Source organism: Pezoporus flaviventris, unplaced genomic scaffold (assembly GCF_033815535.1).
Source record: "Pezoporus flaviventris isolate CSIRO_AGI_PZ_B2104156 unplaced genomic scaffold, CSIRO_AGI_Pfla_v1 ptg000002l, whole genome shotgun sequence".
Taxonomy (NCBI): domain Eukaryota; kingdom Metazoa; phylum Chordata; class Aves; order Psittaciformes; family Psittacidae; genus Pezoporus; species Pezoporus flaviventris.
In genome coordinates, this window is record NW_026892550.1 from 77,623,820 (window position 1) to 77,639,079 (window position 15,260).

The following is a 15,260-nucleotide window of genomic DNA, read 5'->3' on the forward strand; positions in this document are numbered from 1 at the left end:
CTCTTCTTACAAATATCAAGCACAATTAATTGACCTACACTTTAATTTACACAATATAATTCAGTAAGAGATAAGCAACAGAACAAAAATGAAACTGTTTCACTTGGCCTCTTGCATGATATTACCATCAATGGTGAGCTCATCTTGCCTCCTAAACTATGGAGGGTAAGGCATCATCAGCTTTCGGATGCCAGATGTCTGAGGAAAATCCAAGGTGGTGAAGACACTGGTGTTGATTCAGTAGGTGGAACCATACTTTTCCCTCTGAATCATTTTTAGCCATTATTCCAGCAGTGTTTGAAGTAGTCTATTTTGAATGAGCCATCAAAATGAAGTCGTGACCACTTATGATGGCAAGAGATGAATCAGAAAAGAAAGTCATTGCCAGTAGAAATTAAATGATCCCCGAAATTCTCTCTCTTGATACAGGTATGGGTGCTGGTGGCAATTCTGGAATGCCAGTGCCAAATATAACCTGTACTTCAAATATAGATGTTTTGGTTAGAAAAATAACCATTTTAGAACAAGATGGACAGAATTTAATGCCCAGATGCAGTGCTCAGGATCCTAGCAAAAGATAATGGTCCCTATACAGTAACACTCCCAATGATGCTAGGATAAGAGGTACAAACCTGACAGCAGTTTTTTGAAGTACTACTAGTGGACACAGATTAACATTATGCATCTCCTGTCCAAATTCCAGTTTGAGAAATTATACACTACTTGCTTCTATCTCCTTGTTCTCCCATTTTAGGTGAAGCCCCACACCACGTCGCAGCTCTGAGTATGTGTGCTTGTATTTCTACACAATGTCTGCAGGGAGAACTCTACCAGGTTAACTCCCGTGATGCTTGCTAAGGCAGCCTGAAATATTACCACTGACAGTGGAACAACCCAACCTGCACTGGCTGTTACTGGTATCATTAGAGAGTCAGTACACAAAAATGCACCCTCACACCTCAGATCCTGCAGGTCAGAATCTCCTAATGTAAGTATCACTAAATAGTATCACCAACAAACACGTACCAAAAAAAAAAGTTCCATCTTCTATTCATGCTACATTTCACTACAAAGCACAACTCCTACATAACCTTAAAAAGCATTTTGTGAGTTTAGTTAAAGCCAGGCAATCCCACACATATTCCATAATACTGAAAAAAGAAATAAATGATATCCAAATTTGGCTTAAGAGTTTCATTCTCTTTGGAATCCTTCAGGATGTCACATGCTACATAACCCAAGTATTACCTGGTCAACAGAGATGAAAACCCCCAAATTCAGAGAAATCACCAGACTGATACAGTTATGAATTTTTGATTCATTTATTTTTCTGGAAGGTAAGACCCCACAATAAATGCTCTCAAATTATGCAGCTATCTGAGTCATTTTGCAACTGGTGACCCTTATAATGATGTTCTCATTTTCAGAGCCAATGCGATGCCACACAGTGATTTGTCTGTTAAATTGAATCTTTGCCTCTAGATAGATAGATAGATATAAAGTTTATTTTGAAATGTCTCCTAGTGCCTCTGAGTCTGACTGATGTGAGATGTTATTTTGAACATGCCAAAGCATCTGAACGGCTCCAGTCCTTTCTTTTCAGCGTGCATTCCTTGATAAGTGGCAAAGCTTCCCACTTATCAGTCACTCAAAGTGACTGTGGCTGTCAGTTGTGTACAAAGCGCAATCAGTTTGGAAGCAGAGACACCAGCATTTTTCTTCTCAGCTTGAAGCAAACACGTTTTGACTGCTAGTCATTCAATTTTAAAGCATCTTCAATTAGGGGTGGATGAAGATATAAAGAAAACACATCCTAAACACCTCCACCAGCCAGCAGTAAAAAATTTATTGTTATCTCCTGCTTTACCTTACTGCAGAGGCAGCAGTAGCAGGTTTTTTTTGGCTGCACAACAAAAGTACTCATGACTACACACGCTCCATACAGACAAGAACACAGCCATAAAGAGTTCATATACAGCTTCTCAAGCCATTTACACAACCTACCGTGGTAGCTTCTGCTCCTGTACCTCTGCTGCCTGCTGTGTAAACACCTGCACAGGTACACAAAACGTGTACAGCTCACATGCACACAGGTACACCACCCCACATATTTTGAACAAACACATTCACAAAATGACATATGCACAGTCTATAGCAAATAAAACGCTGAGCAGAACCATTAAAAAGACCATGGAAATAATGACAAGGAGGGAAAAGAAAAGAGAGGGCTGGCAGAAAGGAGGAGTTGATGTGGGAAAGGGTGGGCATCTGTGTAAGGTAGATTGCTCGGTACCGCAGTGTCACGGAGCTGGAAGTAGCCAAAGTTGTGGGGTGCCTCAGAGAGATGCATAAATTGGAGAGGGGATCTGAAGACAAAAGTCAAGACAGGGCCCTGGAATGCAAGTTCTCTGAGAGGGTGCTTGTGGAGGGCAGAGAGACCCAGGTGAGGCCTTGGAGTACTACGTTGCCAGCTGCGATGACTCTATTTAACTGCTGGCGTTTTTCTTGCAGTCCAAGTTGCTGGATTATTATGTGTGTTTCAGCATTCTGTTTTGGTTTTTTAATAAAAATATGTTTCCTGCCCTCCCTTGTGATTGTGTGAGAGAACTGGAAAATGGGAACACTGAAAGCTCTGTAACAAAAAGTAAATTAAGAAAAGATGCTAAAATTGTGAGAAAAGAGTCATGAAGTTCAAAACAATCTCATAATTTTAGAACATTTGGACTGGTAACACTGGAGAAAGCTTCATTATCAGTAAGTGCTGTTGGAAACATGCAGCTCAGCATAGTCAAAAAAAACCTGATTTATCTCATGAAAACATGCCCTTGCTATCTCAATAAATTCAAGTCATACAAGTCTCAAGCAGATTCTCCTTGTTTGCATTGGTGCAACTACACCAGTCAGCACATTTGGATTGTGTAAGAGTGCCAAGAAAGGCTTGAGATCGTATTACCTGCTCTTTGGAAGTAAAATCATGGTACACTGGTGCAAAGTGTTGCTTTGCACAGAAATAAGTTCAGATAAACACCTCACCAATCTGCAATCTTTTACATAACTTCACTTCTATGGAAGTGTTCAAGGCTAGGCTGGATGTGGAAGGGGGCTTGGAACTAGACAATCTCTAAGGTCCCTTCAACCTAAACCATTCTGTGATTACACAAGAAAAGGAAGCAAAGACCCACAGATTACCCTAAAGAACATATGTCAGACCCTTCAGCCAAATACACGCTATTTACTGAACTTGAGAGGACAGAAAGCAATTAGCTCATCCTGACTGCCAGCCTAGATTTTTCTTTCACTCCTCCCTTTCCCTATTTCCTCCCCCAACCTTGCCTTTTTTTTCTTTTTTTGTGTGCAGTTTGTTTTTTTTGGTTTTTTTTTTCTGGTTGTTTTCTTGAATAATTAATTTCCCAGGGGCTTTTCACTACTCAAGGGACAGGCGAGTTATTCTGATAACTGATACGACATCAGCTGCAGAGCTTTTGTGAGAAACAATTGTTTTGCCTCTTTGCCGGCAACCTCAGTTGTTTGGGAAGAGGTTGCAAAGTCATGGGAAAGGCTGCAGTGTGACTCCTTCTTGGGCCTGTCTCACTGAATCCAGTATGCCCATGTTTATAACTTACAGGAAAACAGCTGCTCCTGACACATGATGAATTTGGACAAAATGTCCCCAGTCTATGAGCCTGTTCAGTTTGACTGCGCAGTCACAGCTTGTCATATCCACACAGGCAAAAACAAAACAAAAAACAAACCATCTCAGTGGATGGAGCCTGTTCTGAAAACATTTTGCAGAGTGAGAAGGAAGATACTTTCTCAGAGTTTTCTACAGAAGAAAGGTCTCATTAAACTCCCACTAATATGAATAAGAGCCTTTTCACTATGTTCAGTGGGAGCTGGATCAGGCCCTCACTTCAACGGCTTTATTGTCTACCAAGGAAACCTTTTGTCCTCACCTCTCTCTGATATGCAAAGAGAACTCTAATTACAGAAGAACTAATACTCTTCTGTTGTGCAATGGCTTGCAAAGGGGTCACAGGACCATGAAGCACTGCTCTCCTGTCACTGAATTCTTAGAAAATCAGAACTCCCAGGGAAAACGGCAATAGAGAAGCAACAGAAATCATCTAAATCTGTAACCAAGCACTTGTGTGGTGGTTGCTCATTTCTACATCTCAAGTGAAGGATTCATCCTCTACAGCCATTTAAAGCCTCCTAGAGAACTCTGGGTTACAGGCATGCAAGAAGCTGTGGACCAGGAAAGAAATGCCACAAGTCCTTGTGCTTGTACTGAGGAGATACCACCAGGGCAAGGATTAAGGGTAAGGACCTCTACCCTCCTTATTATTCACAGAGAGTATCCCAAGTACTTAGCTTACATAGTGGCATGCTGGAGTTTGCTTTCCAGCAGGAGACAGAAAACGAAAGGATGAGCTGTGTTGGAAGTATTGGAGTGCAAACGTGCAGGGGCAGGGAACAAATCTTCATATTTCTTTATGTACAGTCAAATGGTCAGTGACTTCTCGCAACAAGAAACTGGCACTTTTTACAACTAAGCTTCATCTGAAATAGGTCAATCAAAATCTCAATGTTTTCTCAAAGAGAACACGAACAGGCCAAAACATCATTCAGCCAGTTACAGATAACAGATGATTGCTCACCTGAGGAGTTCAAAAGCAACAACAAATCTAAATAACAACAACAAAAATTATCACCATAGATGACTATGCTGGTAAATTATGATACCTAAAGCACTGTGGGAGCAGGTCTCTTTACCAGTGTTTTGGAAGACTGGAATCAACCCAGAGCCTCTTGGTGCTTGGAAAGTTTTAACAATAACAACTGTATCATTTCAAAATTTTACACGCTAAGCTTAAGAAATATTTTTCTGAACTTCTGCCGTAACTCAGAAACCAAATCCCTCTTTCCTCCCTAAAAATACAGCTAGATTTTGAAAAAAAACAGATCTGGCTACAAAAAGGACCAACCGTCCTGCAGGAAATTCCAAGTGTTCAAGATTTTATTACATTCCAAATTGGAACAACACCTTAAACCTCAGAACTTAATGAGAATGGGAATATTCTGATTTGGGAACATAGTCGTGTAGCCAGGCCTCTCCATCTACCAACACAACTCATGTGGAAAGGGACACAGCCAGCTGACAGAGGGTGGGGAGGATGGTAACCTGTATCCAGGCTCACAAAGGAAAGTCTGATTTGGAGCCAGGAGGACACCTAGAGCAGCTGAGGGATTTAGGAAAGCCAGGAAGCCTGTATCCCAAAGGGGCATGGAGGCTGCAGAGCCATGATGCCCACACTGCCTACCAGACAAAAGGGTCTGCAAAGCTTGAAGCCAGAGGCCACCATAAGCTTTTCACCTGGAAGCAGGACCTGCTAAGGTCCCACCAGGCTCTGAAGCTGCCTCTACCATCAAGCCAGGCACCAGGCAGAAGTCAGATCCCATCTGGCAGCGGGAGGAGTTGAGCGGCATGACTCTTTAGCTTTGCATGAGAACTTAGTCAGGATCCTCTTGTTCTTCAGAGGTCCAAACTTTCTTACAGAAAAGGTGTCCTGCTAGAACACGTGCTGACAAGTCTCTAGCTCTGAAGAAGAAAGAAACCCCTCTATTAAAACATACAGAATCATCAAATGGTTGCTGCCTGGCAGGAACTGCTCTTAATTCCAGTATTTGTGCTAAGTACATCACTCAGAAATGAATACAAATTAGTAACCAAGTACAGGCAGTATTAAACTAGAAAGTCAAAAGAAACTAAGACCCAAATGTTAGAGACATTGTAAAGCAGTGCTGTTGCTTCTTGCTGCTTTGAGATCTTAGTTTTACATTACTGGCAACCTGAAGTGTTCCAAGATCTTGAGCTGGGCTCTCCAAAAAAAATTTTGACTAAAAATCAGAACAGTTTAAAAAACAACATTTGGCCTCTGTTTTGTTTGCCTTCTAATTTTGGAACTTGTAGTGCTCATGGTTTCAGATTTGCCTGGAAATATGAGAGCTGGAAGTTTACATTTTGAAGAAATGAAAGCTGGCATTTTTGTCATCACATGACTCCAAGAGCTGGGGCTTGAGAGAAAAACATAAAACATTGTCAGGCTTTCTACAAAATTGTGAGATTAGCAGCATTGGTTTTATCACAATTTAGGCTGCAAGGTTGACCTATTTTATCAACAGTGCCCTGCTGAATATGAATTGCTTTATGAATTTTAACAACCATATTTCATTTTAAATATAGTTCCATTAAAGTGACATTTGTCACTGAGCTTCAAAGCGAACTATTCAATCATCAACCTGGGCTAAACTTTTTGTCTGAGCAAGTGGAAGTTGTAAACTACACCAACTTTGCATCCCAGAGACACTCCTCAAGGCAGAACACCTCATATGCTCATTGCCTGTCCTGGGGACTATCTCAGCATCAAGAAAAAGGAGCATCTAGCCTTCAAGTTTCTTTTGCTCTCTGTCCAACCAACGTGACAGCTACAGAGCCCCAGACTTCACCATGTTATAGAGCAAAGACACTAGGAAGTAGTGTATGGCCTCACAAAAGATGAGGAGGTCACCATGAGATCTCCCTTGAGGCCCTGAAGGGCAGAACTAGATTTAGCCCAAGAACTTGCTGAGCTGCACTTGGTGTCTGCACGCTCTTTCCTCAGCCTGTTTCACAGCTGCAGATCACTACGGAGCTGTTCTGAAACACAACCTGAGATCTTCAAGGCTGTTGATGCACTAGAGTTGACAGAACACGCATTTCTTTCATTTCTGGTAAAATAGCAAGTCTGAAGTTTGCAAAGGAGAAGAGCCCAAATACTCAGCAGGCAGAAATGGTTAAAGTGAAAACCTTTTCAGTAACATACATACAAAGATTAAGCAGAACAGAAAGCATGTGCATGGGAGGGTGCATTCCAAAGTGGCATAAAATAACATGGAGGGAGGTTTAGTTAATTATTCAAAGAAACTCAAACCTCTTCACAAATTAGGTCTAGAATATCCTGAAAAGCAGAAAAATTATAAACATTTCCCAAAACACAAAATCCTATCTAGATCACATTTTAGCATTTTGAGGTCATACAGATTCTTTAATCTAATCTGCAACTCTTCTCCAGTTTAGTATTATCTCCTTGCTTAACTCTCTATATGAAGCCAAGCTGTTTGTCTTCTGCATTAGTGACATCTCCTTCCTGTTAATTCAGAAAAGATGGACTTGAAATGCCTATTAGAGATTCAAGCGCCAGGTACATTTTTCTAAGCTCAAGTAGCTAACACATCTTTCTTCAGCATCACAGAAGTGGCTAGTTTAATTGAGCTGTAGTTATACTCTGCATTTGCAGTCCTCTAAGGGGGAAAAACATGTCACAGCCTCTCCCTGCTTATGCATTGTGTGTCTATCAGTGACTGTATACTGGGGTAAGGAGAGAAGGAACTGTTTCCAAGTTAGCACACTTAGAAAAAGGAGTCATAAATCATGGGGTCAGTCAGGTTGTGCTTTTTTTTAACCTTAGGGTATTATGTTTTCAATACAATATTTCAATAGCTTTTTTCTGCGTAATAATTTATCTGGAATTACGGCAACTCTTGCAAGCTTAGAAAAAATTGGCTCAAGTAAAATGAATCCTTTGCCATAAATAGGTTGTGTTCATAACTGCAGCCTAATCATTCAGTTGCACGTAAGTCAAATAGTTATCCAGACTTTGTAGGAATATTTCCCTGTCAATAAATCTAATGCTATTTAAAAACTCTGAGCCAATGTGACAGAAGCCTGTTAGATTAATTAGGGCAAGGTCATAAAAGCTGAACTCACATCTACATTCATGTCAGTTTTGTTCCACCTACCATAACCTGATTGTAAACTCACAGACTGTTTTAAACATGGGCATGTTAAGGTGACTTCATTGTCTTCATTTGTATACAAAGGAAGATTTCTTCAGGAATTGTTTCTTCTAACAGTCAACTAAGCACGCGATTGCTTAGTTGAAGAAACGTTTTGCTTTGTATTCACTGTCAATAAGGATTTTCTTAGTTTTAAACCTTTTTTCCTGTCAGTGACTTCACAGTGATTGGACTACATTCAGGGTTTGTGAAACTTCAGGACCATGCAGACCACAGAACTGTCAATAGGCAGGCAGTAAAATCAGAATCTCCCCACAAACTGATCATCTCTGTGGGAGTGAGAGGACGGTATTGTCTCTCTGCCTGTTCAATTCTTGACCTTTACCATGTGACTATCCAAAAGGAGGGTGTCCCAAATCTGATGGGTTTTGTGTGAAGTGGACCCTGTAGGTGAAATTCTGACCTTAGCAGGGTCAGTATTTCATTCAAAATCCCTTGAGACAGATCTCCAAATCATTTCTTAGGTTTGCAGCTTGTATCAGATGGTAGCTAGCTGACTTTCATTTACTACTGACTCAGGTCAAACTTGGACCAGGGATCAAGAGATGAAAGGCTTTATGCCTCATTATCAATAATCAGTGTTCTCTACTACCCTAAAAACGACATACTTCATTCTTATCTACAAGGCCTTAAAACTTAAAAGGGTTGGGGTCAAATTATGTTACTTCCATTTATTTTCATTCACTACTTATGAAAAAACTTCCTCTCTCACCACCACAGCTAAATGCTAAAAATATAAATACTTTCCTTGATATTGCAGAGGTTCTATTATCGTTTTTCTTTTAAGGTCTTATTACACATACAGCAAGAAAAAAATCCTTCCCATATACAAATTTAAAGAATAAAATCCTACAAAAAACAACCCCCCAAAAAACACCCAGAGGCCAAGACTAAGCCAGGCTTTATCCATCTCAAAATTATTTTCAGTAAAGCACATCTTGTATAGAAGTTGCCTTACAACAGAAGGGTGGAGCTTCCCCAGAAGTTTTCCATAGTTACGCAAGTCCTGATACTGACAGAATATCCTCCGAAACTATAAAGGAGGTTTTTCTTCTAGCATGAAGCCATACAACTCCTCTGATTTTGCTGGAATTAAGTTTTCTTAGATGAGTTATAGGTATTTAGGAGATTAATTCTGAAACACTAAAGAGCTGGTCTGGAAAGAAAATCTGCTGTTACTGAACTAACAGAACATAGCATCCACTTCCACAGCAACTTGCACTGCTCTACACATAACTGCATACTTAAACAGCCAGAGATTTCACCATGATTCTAGATACCTGTGAAATGTCAAATCCCTCCTTTGTTATTCTGTGAAACCTTCACGGGCAAACTAATCTGCATTATTCCCCAAGCAGGGGCATGCATATATACACATGGAAGAAAAGTGATGAAAACAGTCAATGGCATGAAAGAAACTTCTGAATAATTTAAGGCAAAAAGAGGTTAAATCAAGTTTACTAGTTATGCTGGGTTAACAACTTTTTTCTACGACTAGGAATAAACCTGCAGATATCTAGGACCTACACAGTTGTTCTCCTAAACCTAAGCAACATTTTGACCAGTTTCTCATTTAGGCAATACTTCACCCAAAGAACTGAAAATTTCCAGACTTTCAACACCTGGGGCAGCAGGAAGGAGGTGCACTTGATTACAGATCACTGAAGAGAACTGCTTCCACAAAACTTCAAGGAACAGTCATAGGAGACCCATTCCAATCCAACTCTTTCTGGCAACACTTTTGCCACTCCTGAGTCTGTAGCTGAAAGAGGATTTGGTCCTGCAAACCCTTGCTCACATGGCCAGTTCCCCTCACATCTGGGTCCTGATCCTACAGGAGCTGTGTTATCATGATATGCCTTCCAAGAAACTGACCTTTTTTGCTTAATGACAGATAACATCTTTGTGTGTTTCCACAAGTAAGATGTGAGCCATCTGCAGAGATTCTTAAAGAAACTATGACAATAATGGCTGAGGGAAAGCGTGGGGAAATGAAAGGAGAAAAAGAGATATAAGAGGGGCATGGGTGGAAACGCGGTCTCTGACCTGGATCTGTTGCTGAAGAAGGTTAATTTTGTGTTGCTGCTGCAGGAGCTGCTGCTGCTGTCTTGCGATCTGTGAAGAAATTGCACAGAAGATATGTGAGATATGTATCATCATTCCTGGAGTCGGTACATAGGAAACTTCCACTCTGGCTCTTTAAAATGCTCTATTAAGCTAAGAAACCTTTGAGTGTGGGTAACAGCAGCCTGGACAGCTGTTGAAGCAAGGGGCTTATGTTCAGGAACAATTCATAGCTAATACTAGTGTGAAAGGAAATCTTTTGGAAAATGTTGTGCTGGATAGCGAGAGAGACTGATGCAAAAATGTCCTCTCTCACTATCTGAAATGGTACTGCTAAAATCCCCCAAAAGTGAGCACTGATTTGCTCCAATTTGCTGGAGAAAGAACAATGATGGCAGAGAAAATGGAAAATAGTAGGAAAAGACAGGAAAGGCAAAGTAAGTTGGATGGACAGCAATATCCTTTTTATGTTTGGCATCACTTATTCAAAAAATAAAAAAAGCAAATAAAAAAAGGAAATCTGACATTCAGGAGGAAAGTGTTAGTGTGTGTATTTCCTTCACGCAGAAACACACAAAGAGACTGGGTTTGGGACACAAGGAACTGTGTTTTGGGAAAATCGCTAAAAGGGAATAAGGAGGCAGTGCAAGGCTACACAGCTCAACACTCAAACTGATTTGCAGAAGCTGATGGAGTCATCATTATGTCTCCTCTCAAAGTCATGTGGGTTTCCCATAAGGACTTCCATCCTTTCACTCCATTGACTAAAAGATTGGGAACCTTACTGTAGATACATTTTATATACAGTAATGGAACCAAATTAAGAGTTCTTAGAGAACTGATGGAGATAAGCCATTATATACCTCAAACTTGAAAAGCAAACTTGAAAAACTTTTGTTTAAGCCATAACAAAGGCTCTGCTCTCACGAACAGCTAGCACAGCAGTACAAACATTAGACTGAGTATTGCTCTTCCCCTGTGGTATGTGTACACATCGCAGGGTCAGATGGGAACTTACACATACTTACTGGGAGGAATTTTGCGCATTCTTCCCCTTAGGTATTTTCTTTCACTGCTATTATTAAACTATTAGCATAACACTCACTCACAGTTAATCTCACATCCAAAAGATTAAATAAGGGTTTTCTTTCTACAGCCTCTCTTTAAGCAAGCAAACATTTTTTTCAATACTTTTCTTTTTTAAAGTTTTGTTATTATAATTTCTATATAACACAGAATTTCTTGAATTAAAAGAAATCCTTCAGGATTTCTAACTGCCTTTTTCCATTCTCTCCATTTTCTTTTTCACTTTCAGATCATCCAGCCATCCTGTAGCAATAGCAACTTTCAAAGGTAGGGCAAGGGAGATAGCTCCTGCAGGATGTCTCTTGTGGAAGAATCTCAGCAGTTCCACCTTCACACCTTCATCTACCTTCTCCATGCAAACAGAAGTGTGACACAAATTCTCTAGTTTAATAGATAAGCCACTTCTCCTGTTCTCCCTATGTGCTATTTCAGGTGTGAAGCCAAAATACACAGTATTTAAGATCAGGTTTTTAAATAATCAAAACCAGGGAAAACCAAGGCTAAAATGTCTGAGTGGATTAAAAACTTCAGACTTGCTTGGTACAACATAACCACTGAAGTATAACAATTACAACAGATTTCAAAGAATTCTGTGAGCTTAATAAAATTCACATAACTGCAATTCTATTATATAAACTCAAATTTCATTACAAGCTGAAATTAAGGGTCAGGCAGACCAAAATGCTTTCAGATAAGAAGTACCAGGATGGACTTTTCACAAAATTTTAAACCAGATGTCTATTCTCTGCTCATGTTGAGGCACAAAAACGGACATTCATTTCTGTTAAAACTTGCATGGCGTAGACTTATAAGAAAAGTTATGTTCTTGTATAAAATGTTATGTATCCATGTATGCACACTGGAACTGTTCACATGTAAAAACATTTGCATTTTCAGTGGAAGGCATTATCTGCAAGAGCTGAAAATCAAGCCTCTTGCATGTAGAAGAAAAAAGTCACACTTGTTCACCGACTTTATATTCTTCCCCCCCACTTTTTTTCCAGAGTTGGCAAAACCAGCATTTCATTTCTCACATTACAATCCAAGTGCTGCATTTTGTTCCTTTTATACCTGTTCAGCATCACTGAATTCAAGCAACACTGAAAGGTTATTCAGGAGGCATAAATTTGCATGCTTATTTGCGCTTATTAAAAAAAAAAAAAAAAAAATTGGAAGAGAAGAGCTCCAAAATGGAAGGTCTATCTTTATAAAACAAAGAGCATCATTTTATATATTGCAAATTAAAGCATTCTTCCAATCAGTTTTTGTTCAAACTTCTTCACCTAAAAAAATAAATGGGAAAAAAAATTTGGGGGGAGAGCAAACTTGATAGTATCAGCCCTAAAAGATAAACTACTGGGAAGAAAATTATTTAAGCTGAAAGCCACTCTAATAATCACTCACCTGTTCTTGCTGCTGCTTAGCCAGCTCCATTTGTTGGCGTTGTTTCTCAATCTGTGATGCAGCCAGTTTCTTCTGTTCATCATGAGCTGCTAGCAGCTGTTCTCGCAAACTGGTCAGCTGATTGATCATACCCATGAGCTGCCTTTCTTTCTCAGCGAGGCTTTCTGGAGTCCCTGGGCATCATATGGTGAAAAGAGAAAAAAAAAAAAAATGGTAAAGAGAAGAGAGGAAATTTAGAGGTAGCCAGGTTTTTATTCTGCAGCTTCACCATGAGCAAAGTTTTATTAGAACCAAAATACAGCAGCATACTGCAAGACACTGTGCATTAAGACCTGTCCCTCTACAGAAAACTGAGGCATGGAGGATAATTCTGTACACAGGCTCTGATCTGGTGCTGCCCTTCAATGCTGCTTTGACCCTTCATCTATTTTTTTTGCCTTTTTATCAGATTACTGGGGGGGGGGGGAATCCTGCCTCTTTTGTAAGAGTTTCAAATTTTAAACATTGTTTACCTTTCATGGGGATCAAAATCAACACTTCCTGCTTTGAAAAGCAATTACACTTTTGTCAGAAACTGATGACAAAGACTCATCAATGCTTTTGATGCCTACAGAAACTGTAAGGTGTGTATTAACATCAATCAAGGGGAAGAAGAGAAGTCTCCCGAGTACGGAGTAACTCTCCCGCTCCCTACGCCCAGCCTTCTCACTGTTACCAGCACAGCACACAACAGCTGTCAGGACGCTCACTACCTGCTATATCATCTACAGCTGCCCTGATTAGGATAAAATTATATAGTATTTGAATTGCCAATAACTACTATGGCTGTTGCTGCCACTGCTGAGTATTTTTAAAGGAAAAAGCCTGGCATAAACATACCAGAAAAACTGAGTTAAACACAACTCATCTCCTCTCTCATTTGTACAATCATTAGATGGTTTTTACAGGAGAGTTCAGCAGACAGAGTAACTGACTACCTCGCTCTCATAATCACTCTGTAAAAAATTCTCCTTCTACCCAGAAGGACAGTGGTTGCAAGGGAAGGGAAGAAAAAATTCCAGGAAAAATCAATGAGCTATGAATCATACACTAGAACAAAAAATGGCACTGTTAGTATATCCAGGATCATTTGATTTTGAATTTATAAAACCAGAAAGTATGTCTAGCAGCTAATCCACAGATACCTCCAGTACCACCACACCCTCTCACATGAGTCAGATCCTATGAAACCCTTTCTAAAAAAGCTGTAGGGAAGGATTCAGGCTGCCAGTGTCTATTCCTCCTCTGAAAATAGCCTGCTTTTGGGACAACCCTGCCACACAAACCTTTCTCTAACACAGGAAGCATTCTTCTGCCAATGTCACCAGTGCTCTCCAAGTGAAAAAAAAAAAGGAAAAAAAAGAGAAAAATTGGCGACCACACTAAACATCTTCCTAGCCAACTATCAGTCAGACATGGAAAAGAGCTACTGGTAATAGCTCATTTAGTCTACCCCCCTGCCAGTGCAGGAATGTTCCCTACAATATATTTACTACAGCTTTCTAGATTGGATTGAAATGTCTGAAATGGTGAATCATCTACTGCTTTCTTTGGAAGACTGTACCATAGCCTTAGAGGTGGCAATGTTAGGGCTCTCTGCTTGATACTTTAATTTAGATTCAATTAATTTCAACCTTGCACTCCCAAGCAACATCCCATTTGCTATTTTAGCCAAGCCCAAGCCCTTAAGTCCATTTATAGACAGCCATATACAAGTGGGAAAACACAAAGAATCAGTATTTTCACATAAAGGAAATGCAACTCAATTAACTTTATATTAAGATGCTAGAGATTTATGTGAAAACGTTCTCACCATATAACAAAGAACTACAACAGAATATTCTCAGATGCAGTATCAAAAATAAAACCTGAGGTACAAGCTGGAAACTTGAGAAACACACTGAAACAGAACTTTAAACCTGTTCTGTTAAAAGCTGTGAGAAAGAATGGAAGATAGTGCTAAAATATTAACACTGCTGAAGAAAACACTTTTAACTTAGATTTTTATTTCAGACATTGGAGACACAGAACTGCTACAAGTAGTGCATTTGCCACCTGGCCATACAATTAACCAAAAATATCTATGCCACTCTTCCATGCTTCCTTTGTTTTTCCCTAGGAAAAAGGGTGAGGTGTTTCCAAGTGGCATAGAAGAATTACTGTAGAAGGCAGTCTCTTCCCTGTCCTGTCTGTGGCTAGCATGGTGGTTCACTGTAATGTTCCCCTAATGAAGACTATCAGTATACTGATACTGGCAGTGTAACATGCTGAGCACACTGAAACATCTGAAAATTAAATATTTACTCAGCAGATATTTTATTCCAAACTTTTAAGAGAACGAGGGGAGTAGGACTTAGAGAAGGTACACACAGGGCTTAGTCCTAAAGTTAGAGTAAGCAAAAAGAAATCACTGTCAAATGAACTGTTCGACAAATACACTGACACACATCAAAGATCTTCAGCCAGTACTGGTTCATCAGTGTCTTTTGAGCTCCTACAGTAGCTTTCAGTTGGGAATCAAAAAGCACTTTGTAAAGTTAAATTAATCCCTACCACACCTTTGAAAGGTGGAAAAATCTTTCCATATGTGTAAACTGACAGACAAAGGGGTCACAGAGTTACCGACAGCACCAAAAAAAAGAGATGTTGATATCCAGCCCTGCACTGCAAAGCTCAGGCTGCGCCTCTAAAGAGAGCACAGAATACGCCACCGCCCTGACCGCGACACAGATCACCTGCACGCCCGCGGGGCCACCCGCCTAATGCGGCTC

General features: G+C 40.0%; 1 protein-coding gene across 23 annotated transcripts in view; it reads right to left on the minus strand.

The window, feature by feature from the left end:
- Nucleotides 1–15,260, minus strand: part of SOX5 (SRY-box transcription factor 5) — a 645,963-nt gene that overhangs the window by 136,217 nt on the left and 494,486 nt on the right. For all 23 annotated transcript variants that reach the window (XM_061444585.1, XM_061444584.1, XM_061444586.1 and 20 more), the window contains 2 exons: nt 12,451–12,623; nt 9,943–10,011 (listed from right to left, as the gene is read on the minus strand). In XM_061444585.1, the coding sequence (XP_061300569.1) occupies nt 9,943–10,011; nt 12,451–12,623 (242 nt within the window). The remainder of the gene's footprint in view (nt 1–9,942; nt 10,012–12,450; nt 12,624–15,260) is intronic.